This window comes from Stegostoma tigrinum, chromosome 1 (assembly GCF_030684315.1).
Source record: "Stegostoma tigrinum isolate sSteTig4 chromosome 1, sSteTig4.hap1, whole genome shotgun sequence".
In the NCBI taxonomy this organism is placed as follows: domain Eukaryota; kingdom Metazoa; phylum Chordata; class Chondrichthyes; order Orectolobiformes; family Stegostomatidae; genus Stegostoma; species Stegostoma tigrinum.
In genome coordinates this window covers 98,160,946-98,186,850 of record NC_081354.1, presented here as the reverse complement: position 1 = coordinate 98,186,850, position 25,905 = coordinate 98,160,946, and the positions used below count along the sequence as shown (strand labels likewise).

At 40.4% G+C, this 25,905-nt stretch overlaps 1 protein-coding gene across 2 annotated transcripts in view; it reads right to left on the bottom strand.

Moving 5' to 3' along the window:
* wdr19 (WD repeat domain 19) overlaps positions 1-25,905 on the bottom strand; it is a 180,834-nt gene that overhangs the window by 25,362 nt on the left and 129,567 nt on the right. For both annotated transcript variants that reach the window (XM_048546009.2, XM_048545995.2), the window contains 8 exons: positions 22,119-22,202; positions 11,871-12,017; positions 10,815-10,939; positions 8,322-8,431; positions 7,243-7,311; positions 4,837-4,914; positions 3,736-3,832; positions 3,199-3,323 (listed from right to left, as the gene is read on the bottom strand). In XM_048546009.2, coding sequence (XP_048401966.1) covers positions 3,199-3,323; positions 3,736-3,832; positions 4,837-4,914; positions 7,243-7,311; positions 8,322-8,431; positions 10,815-10,939; positions 11,871-12,017; positions 22,119-22,202 — 835 coding nt within the window. The remainder of the gene's footprint in view (positions 1-3,198; positions 3,324-3,735; positions 3,833-4,836; positions 4,915-7,242; positions 7,312-8,321; positions 8,432-10,814; positions 10,940-11,870; positions 12,018-22,118; positions 22,203-25,905) is intronic.

Here is a 25,905-nt window from a genome sequence, read left to right as displayed (position 1 = left end):
TCCATTTAGAATACTATGTATACTGCTTCTGATGCGGTCACCTCTACTCGTCTCTACATTGGGGAGACCAAATCCTTGACAAGGAATATGATTGTCCACGTAGGAAATACCATGTCACTGATCATGGGTTCTGTAACTGATTAACCTGATCTTAGAGCAAAATCTTTGACCACACATTTGCTAGGCATTTTCAGGAATTGGTCCTTAAGCTTGAGATAGTGGCATTCCTTTCTCAAATTCCATTTCCATATTTCCTCTTGCTGATTGGTGTTCCCAAAAAATTGTGGCCCTTTACACCAGAAATTCCTCCAAGTTGGCTTCTTTGGAGGGACAGTCTCCTAGGCGTTGACATCTATGTTGCATTTCTTGAGGTAAGCCTTCAGGGAGTTTCCGAAGCAGATCCTTGGTCATCTTCCCTTTTCAGTGCCTTCCTTAAACTGGGTGAAGAAGGTTTGCAGTGGTGGTCAGAACTAAGGCATTCTAAGCACATGACTGGTCCAGTGGAGTCTGTTTGAGATGATCAGGGACTTGATGCTGGTGCTATTAGCTCCTTGAAGGATGCTGATGTTAGTATGCCTGTTCTCTCAATTGATGTGGAGAATCCATTTCAAAAAGCATTGACGGTACTTCTCTAGTGCCTTGAGGTGGCATCTATGCTTATTTCCAACTCTGAGCCATAAATAGGACTTGGAAGGACATCTGCCTTATACATGAGGATATTGGTAGCAGAATGGCTTTTTACAGTCAAAAGACACTCATTTTGGGCATCTAAAAAGGTGTTGCTCACAGATTGGAAACAGTGTTGGATTTCCACATCAATGTCAGTTTTAGATGAGAATTAGCTCTCTAGGTGAAGCAATGTTCCATGTTTGGGAGGATTTTTCCTTGATCTTAATGGAAGGAAAGACTGCAAGAGAGTTTCAGCAGAACAACAGCTGAGGTGAAGTTGAGTGAAGTTATGGAGATGAAAATAGGCATAGGAGGCCATGGGCTTACCACGGGTCCAAATTTGGCACTAGGTTTGCAAATAGATTAACTTGTTCTCAGATTGTTGCCAGGGTGAAGGACGGGGCAGGTAGAGAAGAGTTTGGAAACGTTACTGATAATGGCTTCCTAATACTTAATCATAAAAAATTTCTGTTCATCCAGTATTACACATCAAATGAGGAGTCTGATCATTTTGCAACAGTGAAAGAGTTGAGAGAGGCAATGGTGTAGTAGAACTGGGAGTCATCTGTATGCATGTGAAAAGTAATGCTGCAGCTCCATATGATATCACCAATGAGCAGCAAGTAGAAAAGAAATCGGTGGAAGCCACGGATAGCTCCTTGAGGGCCACCAGAAGTAGCAGTGCTAAAGCCATTTCTCGTTGCTGCTGAAAGGCTGCCAACATTGAAGACTCCTCCAAACCCGGTCATGTTCTCCTACAACCTCTTCCGTCAGCAGAAGCTATAGAAACACGAACAAAAGCACCAACAAGAACAGCTTCTTCCCCACTGTCATTAGACTGATGAATAACTCTCTGACGTCAAATAATGTTGACCTTGCTTTGCACATTACTGCTTGCACCACAAAGCCTTTCACCGTACTTGGGTACACAAGATAATAAATCAAATCAAATAAATCAATTCATAAGTGATTCTCTAGCTATAATTAGATAAGAATGGAATATAAGAAAAGCTACAGGTAGAAGGATGAATGGAAAAAGTTTATCTTTGCTCATGGTCACAGAAGATTTCATACATGATATGAGTTATTTTGTACATGGCAGTGTAAAACCTGATAGGCAGCATTCATGGAATTTCAGGAATATATGGATTTGGGCAACAACAAGGTTTAAGGTAGCTGGGCATGGTTGCTAATTTGTAATGTGAGTTCAGAGGTTGATTTTCTGATAAGTAGACATTGATGGAAGTTTAAGGAAAGAAATGGTATAGCATCTGAAAGAAACAGAACCAGTTACAATATCGACTAAGATGGAAGACAATGTGGAGATGTTTAATGTCGTCAAAGGAACACAGCGTGAATCTCATGAATGAGATGAGCTCAAACGGAGCATGAGGAAGACAGCAGAGACATTAGAGGAAGATGTCAGTTCAGCATTAGGACAGAGGGAAACATCAAAGGATGTTTAGAACATAGAACATAGAACATAGAACAGTACAGCACAGAACAGGCCCTTCAGCCCACAATGTTGTGCCGACCATTGATCCTCATGTATGCACCCTCAAATTTCTGTGACCATATACATGTCCAGCAGTCTCTTAAATGACCCCAATGACCTTGCTTCCACAACTGCTGCTGGCAACGCATTCCATGCTCTCACAACTCTCTTGGCTGGGGGTAGTGGCAGGGAGTAGCACAGCAGAGTGAGATGACCAGATCCTATCAACTTTAGTGACAAAAAGATTCCTTCCTGCACTTGTTAACCTAAATAAATACAAATAGTTTAATTCTATACCTGTTTTCCCTCATTTAGGTCAACACATTTTATACCGTAGACATACCTGTTTCGATATATCAAATGTCTAATTAATCTCTTCAAATTTGGCCACCGCGAAGCTCAAGAGTTTGACTTGTTGAAGAGTTTTCCTTCCCTCTCTGAGGAATTGCACCTGGTTCCATGACGTCAAATTAGATGAGGAATTTCCTAGAGCTGTTTGTGTAAAATGGCCAATCTTGGATAAGCTAATCATTCATCTTCCTTTTTCTTTATTTCTATTGCCTTTGCCATTTCTTTATTCATCATGGTGCGTGGGCATCACTGAGCCAGCATTTATTGCCCATCCCCAAATGTCCTTGAGAAGGTGGTGGTCAGTTCCTGAATTCCTGCGATCCACTGATAGATACAGACCCAAAATGCCATTCGCGAGAGAGTTCCAGGGTTTTGATTCAGTGACATCTTTTGGTCAGGATGGTGGGTGGCTTGGAAGGGACCTTGCAGTTAGTAATATACTATGAAGGTATAGTAATTTGCATGTGGTATAATGGGGCAAGTATTCTTGGTACCCAACGGTAGCCACAGAAGCTCCTTCTATCCAGAAAATGTGCGTATCCATGTATAAAGCACCAGCTAAGAGTTGCCCGTTAAATACATAATTCTAGACCACACTGCCCAGAAAATACATGGAGTACTAAGCTCATGACACACAAACACTTCTACCCTAATAATAAACATGAGTGATTTTAGCTTCCTACCTTTACCAGAATGTAGCTGTGTAGAATCATAAGGTTTGTCACCATTTCTGAGGGGATTTTGATTTTGTGCGCCTTGAGCTCTGTGTACATACTAAATAACACATCATGCGCATTTCTGTAGTTTCCTGAAACAACGCAAAACATACAATAAGCCTTCTTAATACCTATCATGAAAGTAAAATTTTACAGTTTATTCTTTGCCATTAGACTATTAATCTATGACAGATGTGAAATTTTCTGGGGTTTTAGAGCAACTGGATTTGTTTATGTAGAGGAGATAATGGGAACTGCAGATGCTGGAGAATTCCAAGATAATAAAATGTGAGGCTGGATGAACACAGCAGGCCAAGCAGCATCTCAGGAGCACAAAAGCTGACGTTTCGGGCCCTGGGACTGGACACTAGCAAACTGATTATTTGCAGATCAATTTCCAAAAGGCAAGATGAAAACATTGGTCCCATAAAGATTCTCTCTGAGAGGGGAAAAAGACCCCACTTTTCCACATAGATTTTTTCCCTTTGTATAGATCGATCATACCTGCAGATTGCTCTTCTCTAGCGATTATTATGGCTGTTCTGGCTGCTTCTCGATATTGCTTCAATGCCATATACAGTCGGAAAAGATACTTTGCATCCTAGATTGGCAAGGTGATAAGGGAGAAATAGTGGCATGGGAAGGTGGAGTGGGAAGCAAGGTATTGAATTTTAAGTGTAAATTTGTCTACTTCAGCTATTTAGCAATTAATAAATGCACACAAAATTCACTCAGAATCCTTTCAGTATCAGAATTCAGTATGTTTGGTTTAATGAGACAATTTCAGACTGCAGAAAAATGCAACAAGAGCATTTAGCTGGAAATCAAATGTCCTGATACATTTCTGCTCAAGACTGATTTTTTTGAAATTTTCAAAGCATCTTACCATCTTTGTCATCAAAAAAAGGTTCCAAAAATTTGAGGTTTTAAACAGTTAGAAAATAACTGGTCAAATTCAAGGGTCCCGAAATAAAATTAGAAAATGCTAGAAACACTCAGCAGTTCAGACAACATCTGTGGAGAAAGAAACGAGTGTTAACGTTATGGGGCAAAGGTCATCAGAATGGAGAACTGTTAGCACTGCATTTGGTTTTGAGCAAGGGGACAAAAAGAATGCTGTCTTTGATAGTAGTGGAATACATGCTCAAAGGCAATGGTGATGAGGCAAGAAAAGGCAGAGGCAAAAGATGCAACTACAAAATGTATGTCGCTGTCTGGAAGCAAAAATAAGAAAAAAAAAAGTCAAAATTTGAAACATGTAAGATAATGAACAGGAATTATGTGTTTTGTAGAATTTGAGAACAAAATTTGAACGGTTTGACTGTATGAAGATCTTGATAGTGCTGAAAGGCAGTAGACCACAGAGGAGAAATGAATAATTCATAAGAAATCTGTATATAAGACAAATTCCACTATCTGCCACGGTGGGGTTCAATCCTGGATGCCCAGATAAATGCTCTAGCCAAAATACCAGTAGGTCATCACCTCCCCTGAACTATTTGAACATTACAAAATTATTGAAAAGAACATCAAAACATAATTTGATATGTAATGTACAAATAAATAAGAAAATACCTAGCATTATTATTTCAGAATCAAAATTACCTTAGGCATTCCATCGCTCTCGCCCATTAGGTAATCAATGAGCTGACTAGTTAGCATGTCATCTTTGGCTTGTCCAACCTTGCGAAAGTAAAAACACAACTTTAAAAAGAAATCACCAATTCTGTAGTGTATTCTTTACACTTACAAGAATCCCTCCATTTCCCACAAAAGCAAGTACAATCTTCTAACAGCATAAGGGACGAGCTGATACTTCCTAAAGATGCACTGGGGGAGTGAGTTTTGAGAAGATTTGTAGCTCAGGTTGAGGTTCTGGAGGTAAGTTTGCTCGCTGAGCTGGAAGGTTCGTCTTCAGACGTTTCGTCACCATTCTAGGTAACATCATCAGTGAGTCTCCGGTGAAGCGCTGATGTTATGTCCCGCTTTCTATTTGTGTGTTTAGGTTTCCTTGGGCTGGTGATGTCATTTCCTGTGCTGGTGATGTCATTTCCTGCTCTTTTTCTCAGAAGGGTGGTAGATGGGCTCCAAATCAATGTGTTTGTTGACTCAGACCTCTTGGCATCAGGGTAGCCCACAAACCCACCAACACACTAAATCAGCAGCAAATGAACTTAAAAGACCCTATACAGACAACAAATAAAACGAACGTTATCTACAAAATACCTTGCAAGAACTGTGACAAACACTACATTGGACAAACTGGCAAAAAGCTAGCCACCAGGATACATGAACATCAACTAGCCACAAAAAGACATGACCTACTATCACTCGTATCCTTACATACAGATGAGGAAAAACACCACTTTGATTGGGAAAACATATCCATCCTAGGACAAGCCAAACAGAGACATGCACGAGAATTCCTAGAAGCATGGCATTCCAACCGGAACTCCATCAACAAATACATTGATTTGGAGCCCATCTACCACCCTCTGAGGAAAAAAACAGGAAATGACATCACCAGAAGAAATGACATCACCAACACAGGAAATGACATCACCAACCCAAGGAAACCTAAACATATAAATAGAAAGCGGGACATAATACCAATGCTTCACCAGAGGCTCACTGGCGATGTTACCTAGAATGGTGACAGAACGTCTGAAAACTAACCCTCCAGCTCAGCGAGCAAACTTACATCCATGTACTGGGGGAATATTAACTTATCACTTACACAAATGCAGCTAAAAATTAAGAACTGCAGATGCTGTAAGTCAGAAACAAAAGCAGAAATTTCTGGAGAAACTAAGGTCTGGCAGTACCTCTGGAGAGAAAGAGTTAATGTTTTGGGTCCAGTGACCCTTCCTCAGTACATACAAAACACAACTTTGGCTCAATTTTGTACTATACTGAGAATCAGTAATGAAGATTTGTATAATATATTTACAGAGAAATATTTTGTTTTCTTTCTCCAAGTAAAAACCCATGGTCTTTATAATGGTTTCCATTTGAGAACAGAAATGGAAAACAGAAACCAGAGAAAATAAATTCTTCGTGTGCTTTGACAAATTTGTAATCAACCTGGGTTGGATAGAAAGACAGAACTGAGAGCAACAAATTTGCTAAGGATACTTCCTATATTATTGCAGACACAACCCTTCAGAGCTCTGTATTACTGCAGACACAACCCTTCAGAGTTCTGACATAGCAATTCCAAATTTCCTAACAATTCCTATTTCCTAATATCCTAACAGCAGCAAAGAGGCAAAAATAATTTTCCAGTAAAGAACTTTCACTTTATAATTTGTGAACTATGTAAGAGAAGATCATGGTACACAATCAGGTTATAAATCGAATTCCATTCACATTTCCATCCAAGATAAGAGGGCAGTTTGTTTGTTGGGTTTTGCTTTCCCTGATGAAGTCACTCCACTTCTCAAACAATAATTGAAAGATAGAAGACAAACAAACTTGCTGCCCAGTAACCATGCTGATTTATAACGCATTTATCAGCATCAGGTCACTGTTATTCTGTAAATTTGACACAACCCTTCTTACTGCTTTAAACTGCATGCCTTATCAACCATGTAATTGGCTGTCAGAACTAACAATACTGTTTTAGAAAAGTTCTGGATTTTTTTCTACTTGAAAAATTAAGGCTCTCCCAACTAGCTCCAAGGAATGAAACAGTAGGAACTGCAGATGCTGGAGAATCTGAGATAACAAGGTGCATAGCTGGATGAACACAGCAGACCAAGCAGCATCAGAGGAGCAGGAAGGCTGACATTTCAAGCCTAGGCCCTTGTTCCGAAATCCTTCTTCTGAAGGAGGAGGGTCTAGGTCTGAAACTTCAGCCTTCCTGCTCCTCTGATGCTGCTTGGCCTGCTGTGTTCATCTAGCTCTACACCTTGTTATCTTAGGTTCAAAGGATTGAGGTTCTGTAGAACTTTAAAGAATAGTCTTTTCTTCATCTCTCACAATTGTCACACACTATTACAGTACCCTTACCGCTTCAATAGCCATCTCGATAGCTTGGCCATCTTCAGATACCGGACATTTCAAGAAGTGCTTCAATGCCTGTTAAAAAAATATAGATAAGAATAAAGTTGATAGTGCGCATTCCTTTAAAATAAATATCAATGTGTGAAAAATATAATTTGCATTTGTACAGCATTTTTACACAGTAAATCATTTCACATTCTTTCATGGGAGTGCTACGGAACAAAATTTGATAATGAACCACTTAAGGAGATATGGAGAACCACAAAGTTGGCTGAAAGGACAGGACGAGAAATTAGGTCACATAAGCGTTGCACAATTGCTATTGCCCGGAAATGTGACATGCTACTAAGTGGCCCAGCCAGATTTAATAGCACGAGAAGGAAACATGCAGGTATGTTCATGACATGTACAGAAAGGCTTGGAAACTCTGAGATCTTGATGTGCTGCCAGGACTCCAAATGTGAATTGATCAAGTCTGTTTACTACACTTAAAAGACCTGTCATGAGGCCGCAAAACGGATTCTTCACTAATACTCCTTTCAGAGCCAGGCATTTAAACTGGCAGGTAAAGTAATTCTTGATAAATTTTCCAAGGTGTGTGGAAGTACAGTGCAGAGATGAGCTGAGTGATTTTCTACACTGTGTTGCTGCATTCTCACAAGGAGAAACGTCTGCACAAATGTTATAATAGATACGGATGGCAACAGTGACAATGCCTTTAGATCTGCAAGACGTCAAGGAAATGAAGTACATGCTGCAAAAAGGACAAGCTCTGCTTGATGCTCTCTAGGTGGCTGGAGCCAGAATTATCCATATTCATCAAGTGTGACAAAAAGCCGTCTAAGAGTTTCATAAATTAGTATGCATATCCACTACATAATCTCATTATGTACCATTCATCTAGGTCCAAATCAGAGTCCATTTCCACTAAAGAGCCTTACTGGATTCAAAATTCTGTTTCTTCCTCCACAGGTGTTGCCAGACTGTTGTGTTTCTCTAGTATTCTGTGTATTTATTTCATGTCCAGTCATTTTAAAAAAATCTGATCTTGAAAGGGGAAGTCAAATACACAATCAAGTACTTACTCGGGTATACTGGCTGCAAAGCATGAAGAATTTTCCAGCCAAGAAATGTTTCTTTTCGCCTTCAAAGTAGAGTGCGATACTCTGATAGTCTTCATTATTGGCATCAGAACCTGCCGAGAAGCAGTATGAACCTTACATTAATCTAACCTAAACTAATGTTTTGATAAATTCTCGGGGAGGGAGAAACTTTCAATTTAAAAAAGTCCTTTTATCTGATGAAATATAAAACAATTGAGCTGATATATGCAGTAAGTAGCTTAACATTACAGATCAGGCTAGTCCCAGATTCATTCTTCATTAAGTACTGAACAAGCCAAGGTGAAGCAAGAGGCACTGTAAATGGGATCAAACCTTTGTAGTATGGAGAAAAAATGTCCAAATTCTTTTTTGGCTTCTAAATTCTATCCTGCAATAGGCCCTTGCTGAAAGTGAATATGTGAGTCTTAGCTGAACGTCAACAATCAGAGAGGATCAGGTCCCGGTGGCACTGGGTGAGGAAATTGTAAAAGGGAAAATAGAAGAAAACAAACAAGACGTAGAGATGTAGACACAGGTCACAAATGCGTATCAGCTTCTCCATCACACCTGGTACCTTTCCCTGCAACCACAAGGGGTACAACACCTGTCCCTGCACCTCCCCTCTCACCTCCATCCAAGGCCCCAAACAATCCTTCCAGATCTAGCAGAAATTCACTTGTACTTCATCCAACTTGATCTATTGTATCTGTTGCTCCCAATGTGGTCTCCTCTATATCAGAGACCGGTTCGTCGAGCATCTCTGCTCTGCACGCACCAACCAACCCGATCTTCTGTCTGTCATCCATTTTAATTCCCCCTCCGGTGACGACATGTCTATCCTTAGCCTTCTCCACTGTCAAGAGTGAGGCCAAATGTAAACTGGAGAACAACACCTGATATTTTGCCTTGAGAGCTTACAGTCCAATTGCCTTAATATTGACTTCATCAGCTTCAAAACCCATCCAACCCCAGCTTTATCCCACGCCCTCCCCGGCCCTTTCTCATCGCCCCCCTGACCTGAACTAACCTGTCCACCTTCCTACTCACCTATCCGCTCCACCCTTTCCACTGACCAATCACAAATACCTGTATCCACCTATTACCATCCCATCTACCCTTTCACCAGCCCCAACTGCCTCCCTCCACTTACTTCTGGGCTCCCCTCTCCCTCCCCAGTCCTGATGAAGGTTTTCAGCCCGAAATGTTGATTTTCCTACTTCTCGGATGCTGTGTGACCTGCTGTGCTTTGCCAGGTTCACATATATTGACTTATAAGTTGTCACACTCTTTCTGCCATATCAGAAATATTAGTGGAGTGGACAGTGAAGATGATTACTTCAGAGTACAACAGGACCTTGATCAGATGGGCCAATGGGGTGAGGAGTGGCAGATGGAGCTTAATTCAGATAAATGTGAGGGGTTACAACTTGGTATGACAAAACAAGGCAGGACTTACACACTAAACAGGAGGGCCCTGGAAAGTATTGCTAAACAAAGAGACCTAGGGATGCAGGAGTGTAGTTCCTTGAAAGTGGAGTCTCAGGTAGACATGATGATGAAGGCGGCGTTTGGGGCACTTGCCTTAACTGATCAGAACATTTGAATATAGGAGTTCGAATGCCACATTGTGGCTACACAGGACATTGGCGAAGCCACTTTTAGAATACTGTATATGATTCTGCTTGCCCTTCTATAGGAAAGATGGGAAACATGAGTGTGCAGAAAAGATTTAGAAGTATGTTGCTGAGACTGGAGGATTTGAGTCATAGGGAGAGGCTGAACAGACTACAGCTTTTCTCCCTGCAGTGTTGGAGGCTGAAGGATGACCTTGATGTTTATGAAATCATGAGAGTCATGGATAGGGCGAATAGCCAAGGTCAAAACAAAATGTGGAACTGTACAACTTTCTTAGTGTGGGGAAGACCAAAACTACAGGGCATAGTTTTAAGGTGACAGGGGAATGATTTAAAAGGAACCTGAGGGTAACCTTTTCACACAGAGGGTGGTGAGCATCTGGAACGAGCTGTCACAGGAAGTGGTTGAGGTGGGTATAATTACAACATTTAAAAGGCATTTGGATGGCTTTATGAATAGGAAGGGTTTAGAGGGATATGGGCCAAAAGCTGGCAAATGGAACTAGGTCACGAGTTGAACGAAAGGTTTTCTTTCTATGTTGTAGGACTCTACATTACATTGGTTCACATGGGCAATGGATTCTAAAAGGCTGGCTTTCGACAACTACAATTAAGTCTACTTATAGTGTTAGTTGCATTCTTCAATGTTTTAAAATAGAAATTCACACAACCATTAGGGACAATATTCTTGCATTTTGTTTGATCTAATTCAGATTCATTATCGTTTCCCATCTTCTTTGACCATGAAACTAAGACACCTGAAGAAATACTTTGGGTGAGAGTTTGTATTTCTGCTGTTTGCTCATTTTCAAGCCAGTTCCCCTCCGAAATATAGGCTTACCAATTATATCAGCATAGACTTCCATTTGATTATGTTGCTGGGCGAGCTGAAATGCTTCATCATTACACTTAGACATCACCAGGAACTGGATGGCAGAGCCATAGTCACCGAGATGCAGGAAAAACCTAATAAGAAAATCACTTCTCCACATTATTATTAGAACAAGTTATAAGCAACGTAATTTTAATCTTAAATTTTTGTTTAGAAAAGATTAATGTTTTAAAGTTTTGATTACAGCAGAGCATACATCTAGTCAACAAATACAATTACAACTCAAAATGAAAAATGAATTCGAAGAAATTTTTACAACTTGGGATATGCCAAATTAGTCAATTTTCTAATACAGACACTGGTTATATGGGTAAACGTAGCAATTAAATTTGAATACAACATAAATAAATAATGCCTAGTTAATCTGCTTTGGATGATCTAGGGAAGACTGTTATCATACTGTTGTGAGATCTTTTACATCTATCTGAACAAGTAGACAGGGCCTCATCTAAACTTAGATATAAAAGATGGCATCTCTGACAACGTACTAAAGTCTTAATATTGCACTGAAATGTCGATGATGCACGCTCAAGTTAAAACTTTAAAATATTTTAAAGCATTAAAATTTTAATCCAGAACTTCCAAAAACCAGATTATTTTTTCCAAGGAGTCAAGTTGACACAAATGTTTCTTTAATTGCTGCAACTAGTGTGATATCCAAGTAAAAATCTGAAAGAACTGCAGATGCCGTAAACCAGGAACAAAACCAGAAGCTGCTGGAAAAGCTCAGCAGGTCTGGCAGCATCTGTGAAGAAAATATCAGAGTTAACGTTTCTGGTCTGGTGACCCTTCCTGAGAACTCAGGAATTGAGGAAGGGTCACCAAACCTGAAACGTTAACTCTGATTTTTTTCTTCACAGATGCTGCCAGACCTGACCTGCTGAGCTTTTCCAGCAATTTCTGGTTTTGTTCCTGATGAACAAGTAATTGGTTTCATTTAATAGAAATCTGTTAGAACACAATAATCTGCAATTAATAAGTAGTTTATTAAATTTGCCCCTGTACCTGGCTACCATTTTGGCCCCATCAATTGACTGGGTTTCTCGAATGATGCGAACAGCTTCTTCTGGATTGCTGAGATGATCCAACTGGATTCGAATCATATTATCCCAGTCTTTGGCATTTTCATAAGCCATTGCAGCTTCCTTATATCTAGAATACCATCACAAAGGAAAATAGATTCTAAATTTTTCAAGAAATATTAATATTGGCAACCAGATTTTAAAATGAAGCCTGGGTATTAAAAAGTTTATCACTAATTCTAGCTAATTTGATTCACTCCCTATGACATTAAGAAATGGGTCAGTATACTGGACATAGCAAAAGTTATGGGTTTGCTGACATTCTGGCTGTAGTGCTGAAGACCTGAAGTTGGGTTTTTGTGGAGAAGGTGGGAATGGCAGATTAGGAAACTTCCCAACTCAGCACATACCTTTAAATGAATCCCTGCCCATGATAACTTAGTTCTACAAAGATGGGTACAGTTGGAGTTGGGCCTGTCATCTCCCTGGAAGTGGGCCAATGCAGAAGCTTGCTGGTCAGAAGACCTCAGTCCTCTGGGACTTTGCCCCATTATATTGTAAGGCCCTGTAGCCCTGTAACCTGGTCTACCATCTCACTTGCCCATTCTATGACCCATGCCCCTCATAGCCCTGTGCATCTTCCATGCTCATTCATCCAGCATATACTATGTACAAAACCAATAAGCCACTTAACATTGGCAAATATTTGAAAATCACAGAATTGTTACTGTGCTGAAGAAGCTATTTAAATCCATTTGTGTCAGCACTGGTCTCCAGATAAGCACTAGGTCATTCTTGTGTCAGCTCACCTCCAAGACATGAATTGAGTTGGATTTTGAACAGCTAACTAGAACAGGCAAGATGATGGACAGGCTCAGAGAATCACATGGGTGTCTATGCTACAGAACCCCAGTACTGGGGAAACTGGTTCTGACTGCGTCCATGGTGGAGGGTAAGCTTGTGAGAAAAGTTAATTATTGGCGGGACATTCGTGAAAACTCATAATAAATCATTTGCATGTAATTTAACTGAAAATCTCCAGCATTTCATGCAGCTTCTCAACACTTCCCCATCACTCAATTAAACAGAGCATTTGCAAACTTCCTCTGCCTTCAACAACCTGCCTATTGAATGCTGCTGGTTTAAATATTGCTCACATGACTGACTTGTAGGAAAGGCACTCACTGAGAGCTGCATCATCTTGGTTATTTTTACTCCACGTTCAAAGTTGATAATCTAGCATGCTGAGCAGTGGAGTCAGAGGTAGGAAGTGATTTGTTTCCTAAAATTAAAGCAGAGCAGATAGCAGAGAGGAGGTGGAGAAGGTTTAATCTTTAAACTAGAATTACTTATGAGTCCCTTAGATGACAACATTGCAAAGGGTGCCTTAAAAAGGAGATGATGTTGCACAATAAGAATCATTGACTCTATACTCCCCCATGCTCATGCACTTGAGGAATACCGTGCCATGCAGGAACTAGCGCATGCATCCCAGCTGTAATAACAGTTGGAAGCATAATGACAGGAGGCTCGATTTATCAGCTGCCGGCTCAAAATAATGTAAAATGAGCTGTGTTGTGAGATGTGTTCTGCAGTCTGCTTGAAAGTATACTTAGAAGGTTTGATTCATGGAGATCAAATGAAAGCTTAGATTGTTTTACTGGGAAGAAGTTGCAAGGCATTTACAACTGGAGACAATGGCAACAGATTGCTTTAGTGGTGTCGCCCAAAGTTCCAGAAAGGTGTGGAAAGTTGTGAATTATAAACAATTCTGCTTTAAAATGTCCATTTAGTTCCAACATTGAAGAGAGCTGGGCTCTCATAGGACCCCTTCAACATCATAGATCAAATCAATTCAATTCACTGCACATGATATTAACAAAATGGCTAAAGGCATATGATACTGCAAAAGCTACGGCCCTGATAACATTCTGGTAAAGGAACTGTAGAAACACTTTGAAACTTGCAGCACCCCCCAACTCCAGCCAAGGTGTTCCAGTACAGATACAACACTGGCATCTACCTGACAATCAAAACTGCCCAAGTGTCCCACACACAAAAAGAAAGATAAATACAACTCAACAATTACTTCCCCATCAGTCTACTCCCAATCATCAGTAAAGTGATTCCTGAGCTCATTACAGCCTTTGTTAAAGCATGGGCAAAACAAATGAACTCAAGTGGTGAGGTGAGAGTGACTGTTCCTGACATCAATTATTATTCTGACAGAGGAGGGTCAACAGCCAGAGATCACAGCCCTTATTGGTACGAATGACCGGTAGAATGAGGGATAAGGTCCTGCAAAGGGCATTCAGAGAATTAGGCACCAAGTTGAAAAGCAGGACCTCTGGGGTGATAACCTCAGGGTTACTGCCTATGCCATAAGCTAGTGAAGCCAGAAGTAGGAAGGTAATACAATTGAATGTGTGGCTAAACAGCTGGTGGAGAAGGGAGGGATTCAGATATCTGGATCATTGGGCTCCCTTGAATGAATGAATGATTTTTTTTTCACTTACATTTTACAGCAAATAATAGTGAAAAGCTTTAACTGTTGCCACAAATCTTATGCCATTTTGAATAGTTTAAAGATAAAAAGATATAACTGGAAAACAGTCTATCTTTATTCTGCCACCTCCACCATGAGTCCTGAGCCTTCTCATCAAGAACATCAAATGATGTAACAGGCTATAAATTAGCTGGAAAATCAGGTGGAGAAATGGCAAATGCAGATCAATCCAAATGAGTGTGAAATAACAAATTTTGGGAGGTCAAATGCAGGAAGAAAGTATTCTGTAAATGGCCAGACTCTTAGGAGCACTGATATAAATCAGGATCTTGTGGTGCAAGTCCATAGCTCCCTGAAAGTGGCAACACAAGTGGATAAGGTGATAAAGAAGGTATACGGCATGCTTACCTTCATCAGTCAGGGCACTGCATATGAAGGTTGACGAGTTGTGTCGCTGCTGCACTAAACTTTTGTTAGGCCACAAATGGAGTACTGTGTGCAGTTCTTATCACTGCACCACTGGAACAGTGTGGAGGCTTTGGAGAGGGTGCAAAAGACATTTACAAGACGTGGTCTGAATTGGATTGTATTAGCTATTAGGGAGGTTGTCGGACTTGGATTGTTTTCGATACAGCATTGAGGGGCAACCTGATAGAAGTATATAAAAATTGAGAGGTATGATAGTTGGAGTCTTTTTCTCAGGGCGGAAATGTCAAATACCACAGGGATAGATTCAAGGTGCGAGGGGAAAAGTTTAAAAGAAATAGGGTGGTAGGTGCCTGGAATGTACTGCCAGGGGAAGTGGCAGAAGCAGATATTGCAGCAACAGTAAGATGCATTTAGACAGATGCATGAACAGGAAGGGAATGCGGGGATATGGACCATGTGTAGGCAGATTTAGAATGACAACATGGTTGACGGGCTTATCGGACTGCCCCATGCTGCACTGTAATATGTACTATGGCAGGTACTGACTGTGCTGAACCAGAATACGTTTCCAAAATGTGCAAAGTGTTCAACATTAGGTGTGATTACATAAAGGGATAACATTTGCTACGCGCAAAGAATTACACTGGCAATCAATTTAGAATTGTCAGTCAGGGTCACAGCGTGACACACCTGAGCGTACCAAGCTATATATATTAATATACAGGGTTACCATGAGGCCCTACCTTCTCAACCTCAGCCCTGAGGCATGGTGACCCTTGGGTTAAGCCACCACCAGTCATCTCATTCTACAATGAGAGAGCAGTTCTACAATCCACTGGAATGTGGCAACTTTACTTATTGTGTTAATACGTAGGACCTCGCTCTTTAAAGGCAGAACACACATGTGATGAAGAAAAGTTGAAAAAGTTAGACCTATGTCCACTGAAGTTCAGAAGAATGAGAGGTGACCTTATTGAAACATATATCGAGGGGACTGGACATGATGGATAGCCAGAAGATGTTCTCACCTGTGGAAGAGGTTAAAAGCAGATGACAGAGTGTAACACTATGAGGTATCCCTTTAAAAGAGACACAAAAATGTTATTTGAACAAAGAGTTATTTAAGGGTTGAGTCATCTTTCCCCCAAAGGTAGCAGAGGCTGAACTGGATAAATTTTGAAGTCGAAGGTTACGTGATGCTAACAGGAAACTGGACATGGCACCACAACCACATCAGCCACAATATTAATGCATGGTACAGCAGGTTAGAAGGACCAAGTAGCTTATTCCTGCGCCTAATTTCTTTGTTCTTATGCTCTTTTGAGTCTACTTGGATCCTGCACAGAGCAAGTGGCTAGAGGTCAAACAAGGACTTTATAGCTCATGTGCACGAAATGAAGTGCATGAAGAATGTGCATGAAAGTTCATCCTCGGATTGAAAAGACCAAACTGGTGGGAATTGAAAGCAAGGCTGATAGAATCACCCAAACTGGGTTACAATGAGAATAATAAAACCTCATCTGTGAAAGTCAGTCCTAAGATAATATACTGCCAGGCTGGGAAAAGCAAAGAACATGATGAAACCCTTGAGAGCTAAGAAGCACTTTGATTGATTCAGGGAATATTGTATGCTTACATAAAGGACAGTGCTAAATTAACCTATGAAATATGTTTCAGCTGGACTAAGAAAAAGAAGGTTGAGGGAGGGGGATTCCATGCTGTGCTTTAAATTACAAGTAGGTTACAAAGATTGTGTTTATTTAATAAGGCAAAGAACACTGGATGCTGAAGATCTGAAATAAAGACAGAATTGAGAAACTCAGCAGGTAAAGCAGCAACTGAGGAAAGAAGTCAGAGTTAATATTATGTGTCCAGAGACTATTCAATTCTATATTAGATGGTCTGTCAGAAGATTTCATCAAACTTTGTCGCGAAGTCACTGGATATACTTTTAACCTTTTGGAGATACCTCCAAATATGTTATCTTTATTACTGGGTGACAAACATTTTCTACCACTGCTGGCTCAGAGAGGTTGTATGAAGCAAAACATCAAGACATAAATGAGGAGAATCTTCTCATGAAAATTTAACTGACAGCCCCTCATTATGATTTGAGTACATCAAATTGGCACTTGTAATTTAACACCATGATATACAAAAATCCCCCTTAGGGATTATGTAAATCGTTCACGTGGGATTATAAGGATCAATTAATTTACACAGACAAGTACCACAAATTTAATTTCTATTTGTCAGACCTGAAAAGAATGACAGCTGATCTAATCATTGTGTCTAAGAAGAAAAAAGGAATTTGAGTGAGCCAATGCACAGAAACTATTTCCTCTGATGTGGGAATTTAGAATAAAGGGGAACTATTTTAAAATTAGAAATAGGTCATTCATAACTTAAATCTGGTAGCACTTTTATCACATGGAGAAATTTATTCCCCCATAAGGCTGTGAATACCAAATCAAGTGGAATATTCAAAACATTTTTTTTCAGGCAAAGGTATTGAGTGCTATGAAAGAAAGGGGAGAAGTTGACATATGGTTCAGTCACATCAGACTCAATGGCTGAACAGACTAACAGGCCTACTTGCACTGTAAAAACCGTAACTTTTTTGTATTGTTGTTGCAGACTGACATTTCCTGCTCCTCTGATGCTGCCTCACCTGCTGTATTCCTCCAGCTCCATACTGTATTGACTCTGACTCCAGCAACTGCAGCTTTTGCTACCTCTAAGGACTGTTTTAAAAATTAAACAATGTGGAAATTTTTAAAAGCAAGTTACCAACAGCCATTATAAGTAATGTTTACACTGCTGCTTGGTATTAAGATGGAAACGAGACAGATCACAGAGATTTACAGACCTGATGGCTTTATGTTAGTGGTAGCGAAAATGCTGGAAGCTATTTAAAAAGCTGGGATAAAAATGACACCAGATTTGCAAATGGGAAGTAGTGTTTGATGAACTTGTGGAGATTTTTGAAGATATCACTAAAAAAATTGATAAAGGAGATCCAATTGATATAAACTTAGATTTTCAGAAAGCTTTCGATAAATTATCTCACAGAAGGCTGGTTGGAAAAATTAAAGCACATGGGATTGTAGATAATGGCATGCATTAATAATTGGCTAACAGACAGAAAGCAGAGAGTAGGGATAAATGGGCAATTTTTCATGTGGGCAAGCTGTGTCTATTAGGATACTGTAAGGATCAGTACTTGGGCATCTGGCGCTTACAATATATATTAATGATTTGGAGTTGGAAGCCAAAAGTAATATTTCAAAATTTGTGAAGAAACAGAAAAGCTGAGTATTTCTTAAACGGTGAGAAGTTGGAAAGTGAAGATGTACAAAGGGACTGGGGTATCCTTATCAATAAGTCACTGAAGATGAACATGCAGACACAACAAACTTTTAGGAAGGCTACTGAAATATTAGCCATTATTGCAAGCGGATTTAAGTACAAGAGTAGCTGAGTACCTTGGGTAAACTGCATCTGGAACATCGTATCAGAGATAATGGGAACTGCAGATGCTGGAGAATCCAAGATAACAAAGTGTGAAGCTGGATGAACACAGCAGGCCAAGCAGCAACTCAAAAAAGCACAAAAGCTGATGTTTTGGGCCTCATCAGAGAAGGGTCTAGGCCCGAAACGTCAGCTTTTGCGCTCCTGAGATGCTGCTTGGCCTGCTGTGTTCATCCAGCTTCACACTTTGTTATCTGGAACATCGTATGCAGTTTTGGTCCCTTATCTTAGGGAAGATAGAAAAAGTGCAATGAGGCTTCACCAGACTTGTTCCCAGGATGGGTAGGTATGTCCTATGAAGAGCAAACTGGCCGCGTATTCTTTAGCGTTGTGAAGACTGAGAGGAAAGCTTTTGAACTTACTACATACTCAAAGGGATAAATAGGGTAGATGAAAGCAAGAGATAACAAGGTGTAGGGCTGGATGAACACAGCAGGAGCTGGAAGGCTGACGTTTCGGGCCTAGACCTTTAGAACATAGAACAATAGAACATTACAGCACAGTACAGGCCCTTTGGCCCTCTATGTTGTGCCGACCTGTCATACCGATCTGAAGCCCATCTAACCTACACTATTCCATGTACGTCCATATCCTTGTCCAATGACGACTTAAATGTACCTAAAGTTGGCGAATCTACTACCGTTGCAGGCAAAGCGTTCCATTCCCTTACTACTCTCTGAGTAAAGAAACTACCTCTGACATCTGTCCTATATCTTTCACTCCACAATTTAAAGCTATGCCCCCTATGCGAGCTATGCTCGCCGTCACCATCCTAGGAAAAAGGCTCTCCCTATCCACCCTATCTAACCCTCTGATTATTTTATATGTTTCAATTAAGTCACCTCTCAACCTTCTTCTCACTAATGAAAACAGCCTCAAGTCCCTCAGCCTTTCCTCGTAAGACCTTCCCTCCATACCAGGCAACATCCTAGTAAATCTCCTCCGCACCCTTTCCAAAGCTTCCACATCCTTCTTATAACGTGGTGACCAGAACTGTACACAATACTCCAAGTGCGGCCGCACCAGAGTTTTGTACAGCTTCACCATAACCTCTTGGTTCCGGAACTCGATCCCTCTATTAATAAAAGCTAAAACACTGTATCCCTTCTTAACTGCCCTGTCAACCTGGGTGGCAACTTTCAAGGATCTGTGTACATGGACACCGAGATCTCTCTGCTCATCTACACTGCTAAGAATCTTACCATTAGCCCTGTACTTTGCCTTCCGGTTACTCCTACCAAAGTGCATCACCTCACACTTGTCTGCATTAAACTCCATTTGCCACCTTCAGCCCAGCTCTGCAGCCTATCTATGTCTCTCTGCAACCTACAGCATCCTTCGTCACTATTCACAATTCCACCGACCTTAGTGTCGTCTGCAAATTTACTAACCCATCCTTCTACGCCCTCATCCAGGTCATTTATAAAAATGACAAACAGCAGTGGACCCAACACCGACCACTGCGGTACACCACTAGTAACTGGTCTCCAGGATGAACATTTCCCATCAACTGCCACCCTCTGTCTTCTTTCAGCAAGCCAATTTCCGACCCAAACTGCTATATCTCCCACAATTCCATTCCTCCGCATTTTGTACAATAGCCTATTGTGGGGAACCTTATCGAACGCCTTGCTGAAAAATTTCCTGCTCCTCTGATGCTGCTTGGCCTGCTGTGTTCATCCAGCTCTACACCTTGTTATCTCGTTTTCCAGCATCTGCAGTTCCTACTGTTCCTTCCTGATGTTTCGACTGTTGGGGAGTCTAGAACCAGGGACACAACTGAAAACTAAAGGGATGCTACTTAAATCCGAGATGAGATGAAATGATTTAACTCAGAAGGTTGTTGCTAACCCATCAAATTATCTACTACAGAAGACTGTTGAAGCTCAGTCTTTAAGTATGTTTGAGGTAGACATTGCTAGATTTCAGATTGCAGTAGCATATAAGGTTATGGAGGTAAATAGGTTAAAGCCATGTGCAATCAGTTATGATCGCACTGAATGGTGAGGCTGGCTTGACAGGATTAATGGCCTATTCCTGTTCCTACGGTTCAACTAGTTGGGGGGAAGTTAGCTGCAAATAGATTGGTACCAGCGGGTGCACATAAACTGGCCAGGAACAAGTAGTTGAATGGTTTGTGGAGCTGTGACCAGTTGCCGATATCAAAAGCCATCTGCCTGACAATAACTACGTAATTAGTTCTTGTGCAGCTAAATAGTTTGTGCGTGTGAACAGATATTGTGGGTGTATCACACTTTCTCTGCAGCAAAAGAAATTCCTGAATCCTGAAGAAAGCCAGTTGGTTTTCCCTCACTGATTGCTGTAAACTGATGTTACTAACCAATTAGTTAGGGCTTTATAATTTATGAACCAGTCTGTCTCTCTGTTGCCTCCTACAAGAAAGTCAAAAGTATTTGGAGGGGAGAGATTGAGGAAATGCAACTTCTGGCAAGAAAAAGAACTATCTCAGCAAACTCTGAGGACAGGGGCATTGAACTGGATTCCCAGTTTTTTCCTCTGATCATAACATCAAAGCTTTTTTTAGTCTGTGTCTGTCTGTATACACGTGTAGGTGTAGTTTTATAAGGCAGTTAGAATTTTTAACTAGTAGTGTGATATGTTGACAATTCGTGTGTTTACCTGTAGCTAGAGTCTATTTCTCCGCAGTAAATAACAAAATTGGAACAAAACTGGTGGTATGATAAAGAAGGTTACGTAAGATTATAAAGGGGATCTTGATCAATTGGGCCAATGGGCTGACGAATGACTGATAGAGTTTAATGTGGATAAATGCGAGACATTGCATTTTGATAAGGTGAACAAGGGCAGGGCTGAAATAGTCAATGATGGGGACCTGGGTAGCGTTGAACAGAGACCCCTAGATGCATAGTTCTTTGCAAATTGTGTCACAGGTAGACAGGGTGATTAAGAAGGTGTTTAGCACATTGGTTTTCATTGCTCAGAACATGAAGTAAAGGAGTGAGACGTCATACTGCAGTTGTACAGGACATTGGTGAGGCTGCTTTTGGACTACTGTGTGCAGTTCTGGTCACCCTGCTGTAGGAAGAATATGATTAAACTGGACAGGGTACAGAAAAGATTTACCAGGATGTTGCCAGAACTGGAATGTTTGAGTCATAAAGGACAGACTGGATAAACTGGGACATATTTCACTGAGATGTTGGAGACTGAGGGGTGACCTTATAGAGGTTTATAAACTCATGAGGGGATTAAATAAGATGAATAGCAAAGGTCTTTTCCCTGGGTTAGGGGAATTCAAAACCACAGGGCATTTTTTTTTACAGTGAGAGGAGTAAGATTTTATTTGGTCCTGAGGGGCAATTTTTTAACAAGAGTGGATGAGAAAGTGGTAGATACAAGTATAGCTACAACATTTAAAAGACAAGTGGACAGGTACTTGAATTGGAAATGTTTAGAGGGATGTGGGCCAAAGACAGGCAAGAGGGACTAGTTTAATTTGGGAAACTTGGTCAGCATGGAAAGGTTGGACCAAAGGGTCTGTTTCTGTGCTGTATGACCGTATGACTCTATAAAATAGTAATGCTTGTTAAGTACAGAAACATCCTGTCTGTTAACCTTGGTCTAAAGAAACAGCTAAATTGGAGAACCATGCCAACTCTGACAAATCTTTAACATTCAAAATGACATTGGGAGTACTGGTTCTTGACTTCAACATCACCTTGGCAAAGCTTGTTACCTTCTTGTTACCTACAGTAATTATATTCCAGTTGTACAAGACTGTACCTGCCATCAGCTTCTTTAGCCTTTGCATACTGTAGATGTATCTTGGGAGATGTTACATGAGGGAGAAGCTCTCCAACTTTTGCCCTGGATTACAAAAAAAAAGAAAATCTCTAAAAGGCTGTAACTGGTAGTCATGTTTGTGATCAGAAACCTAGGAAATAAAAAAATCAGAAACCTAGGAAATAACGGATAGTTGTGCAACACAATATGAAAACACTTCATCTTTAAAAATCTGCATTTGATGTAATAACCTGAGTGTGTTTTTGCATTCTAATCAAAGAATATTCTAAAAATGACCTTGTAAACTGTTTAGAATTTCACAAGCCAGACTGTTTAACATTGAGGCCTCTGACAATGCTTTTAGTCTTTGTAGCTCAAAGTGGGTTTCCACAAACAAACTGAGTCTCCAGTAAGTTGAAACATGTGGGTTTACAATTTATTATATGAGCTAGCATGTCCATGTTTACATTCATCATTATGTGTGATGCTTACAAGAATCTCCTATGACTTTCAGGTATTAGAAAATAATCTGGGCCAATGTATATTGCCTAAAACTATGTTAGAATTATTTACAAATTATATATTTCCTGCAAATGTACATGGACAGAACTTCAATGCCATTAACATAATCGCCGCACACCCACACTGAACCAGATTCACAACTAGAGTAGGAGCCCATTATGTTGCCTCCTCGTCACTGGCCTGATTATCATGCCCCAACTGTCTCACTGGCTGACTCTTCTCACTGTGCCACTTCCTGAAGGAAGTGGTAAGCCTGGCTTGAACAGCGACCACTGAGACACCAAGGACTCCTTCCAAGTGCTCTTCTAGATCGACAGTTTGGTAACTTATTTCAGGGCACCTTGTTGCGACATGAAATAAACTTTAAGTATGAAGCTATGACTCAAGTCCTCCCATATCGCTAGCAGTGAGTAGCCACTGTCATCCTATCCCCTTACTTATTTTACATACCTCACCTTTCCTTGATTGCTGTCATACAGTCCTTAGGATATTTACCTCCTAAAATACAGCAACAAATGTTATGACAAAGGGACATGCCTTGACTTGCAATGCTACTCCTGCACTGAGTGGATTTCTCCCTGGTTTTATCCAAAAGATGCATTCCGGATAGTCCAGACTAAATATTGGTAAGAAAAATCGTCAACAGGTAAGTTGGTAATTTTAAAGCTCATTAGCAGTCTAATCTGTTCCAGTGGCAATCAGAATATCTGGACCATTATGTTTTCAAAGGTACCATTGAAGCATTTCTTTTGTAATTAGCTACTGTAAGACACCAACAGGGAAAGGAAAACTGTCCCAACTGTCGTAATGTGAAAAGTTATGGTTGCCGTTAGTCTCGTTACTCCAACAAATAAATTGTGTAATTTTTTTAAAATCTGGGGAATATAGAAACAGAATTAGGCCATTTAGCCTCTCGAACCTGCATCACTCTTCTTACACTCTTATTGAATAAGATCATGGCTGAACTGTTACTAAATTTACATTCTTACCTTTGCCCCACATTCTTATATAAATCTGATTTTAAATTGACATTTGGTTTTGTATCATTCATCATTTACGGTAGAATTCTGAACTTTTAATAATTTCCTAATTTCACTCCTGAAAGCTCTGGCTCTAAATTTTATACCCTGTCCCCAAATTCTGGACTCTCCCAACCAGTTGTTTCTCTTTACTTTTCTGTTCCTCTTTTTGAACTCTGTATTAACCTACTTATACCCTTAAGAGAAATATAGGCCACCAAGCATTGGCATCAAAGGAACAGAACTGAAAGCTGTCAAGCAATTTAATAGATGGGGAGCATCATACTGCTTAATATCACCACAGGCAAGTTGATCACAGGCTTTCAAAAGCAAACAGTGATCAACTCTGTATACAAGTGTCAAGTAACCAGAAATGTAGAGCACAGAATAAACTCAAAAGTGTACAATCTGTAGTCCTCACCACCATTCTTCATGGCACCAAGTCATGGGTCACATTCCGCTGACATAACCATTTTTTATAGCACAGCTTTGCAGCATCCTCAAGATCCAGCGGCAGGCCCACACCACAAACAGTGAAGAACTGGAAACTGCCAATGTGTGGCAAAGCTAGTTACTTTGAGGTCATTTTTCCAGGAAGGATAACTGTTATCTACCATGGAGAGATGCCCGCTGGTAAATGGAACAGAGGAACACTGCAAAACTCCTTCAAGATATCCCTCTCAGTGACACATTGATCATCACCAGTGGGAAACACATGCCGTAGATCACTAAGTCTGCAGATGTTACATCAGCAGTGCTACTGCTTTGAGCGCTGTACCTTTGAGATTTGATCCAGGGAATCTAATCCCATTGTGTTTACCTAACCTCATAACTTAATCCATTCAGTTTGGTATCATTTTAGTAAATCAATATTACATTTCTCTAAGGTGAATATATTGTACCTAAGGTGAGGTGCCCAGAACCGCTCACAGTACTCCAAGTATTGTTAATGCATGTATTCCATCCCCATTGATAAAGAAGCCAGAATTCCATTAGCCCTTTTGATTATTTTCATTACCAGTTCAGACATTTTCATAATCTGTGTACCGAGGTTTCCAACTTCTGCAAGACCTGCATGTTTTTCAATTTTTATGTTTTAAACCCTTGTCCAAAGTGGATGATCTAATTTGCCTGCATTTAAATTCCACTAGCTGCAGTTTTGCCCATTTGTTTACATCTATGAATCTCTCCTTGTAAAGTACAGAAATAGACTTTTCGGCCCACCAAGTCTGCACTTAACACACGACGCCTTTCTAAACTAAAAAACTTCAGACTCTGTACACCTAGATCTCACCATACATTAATGTTTTAGGGTTCTGCCATTTGCTGTACACTTCTCACCTGTATTAGATCAATGCATCACCTCGCATTTGTCAGGATTAAATTCCATCTGTCATTTCTCCGCCCAAGTCTCCAGTCTATTTATATCCTGTTGTATCCTCTGGCAATCTTTCTCACTATTGGTAGCTCCCTCAATCTTTGAGTAATTTTATAAATCCATGGTTACAATGCGACTTAACTTTGTGCCATAAGCCAATATGGGTACTGGCTTTCTATGCTATTCTCAAACTTGTTAATAAATACTGTTTTCTCCTGGCTGTTATTACAATTCAACAAATGCTGATTATTAGCAAAATTCCACAGAGAGTTGCATAGAAGGTGGTGAAGGACTTTTTGTTACAAACAGCTGCTCCCAAACATCAGTTAGTTTTCCCCTTGGAGACAGCATGATGGAGAACTGGGAGAAGCCATGCAGAACAAGAAAAGCTGCTTGAAGAGAATGGACAAGGGAGAGAAAGACTTTCAGTAAGCGGCCACATGCAACTAAGAATTCTAGTGGACAATTCTTCTGTCCAAAACTCAGCGAAGAATAATGAGATGTCAAGATATTAAACTGGCACAGTGAGTCAACTGGATGGACAATGACTGCTCCTGTGACCTTGCTGATGAGCAGTTATGCAACTGGGTCCTTTCAAGCTGGAGTTCAAGATAATTGCACCATTTTACAGATTGTCAACCACTACCCCTCAGTAAGGACTGAGTAAAGCTGGATGGCTATTGCAACTTTGCCTGGACTCCCACGGAAGTTATCATTGCTTGCATTCTCACATCTCCAAAATTTCAGCTCACAACTCCCACTTCAGGAACCCGTGTTATATATTAGTCTCCAAATTACAAAGTGTAGACAACTGATAGTTGTGACTGTGAAACTGAATTACTTAGTGGCATCATCTTTGCTGTATCAT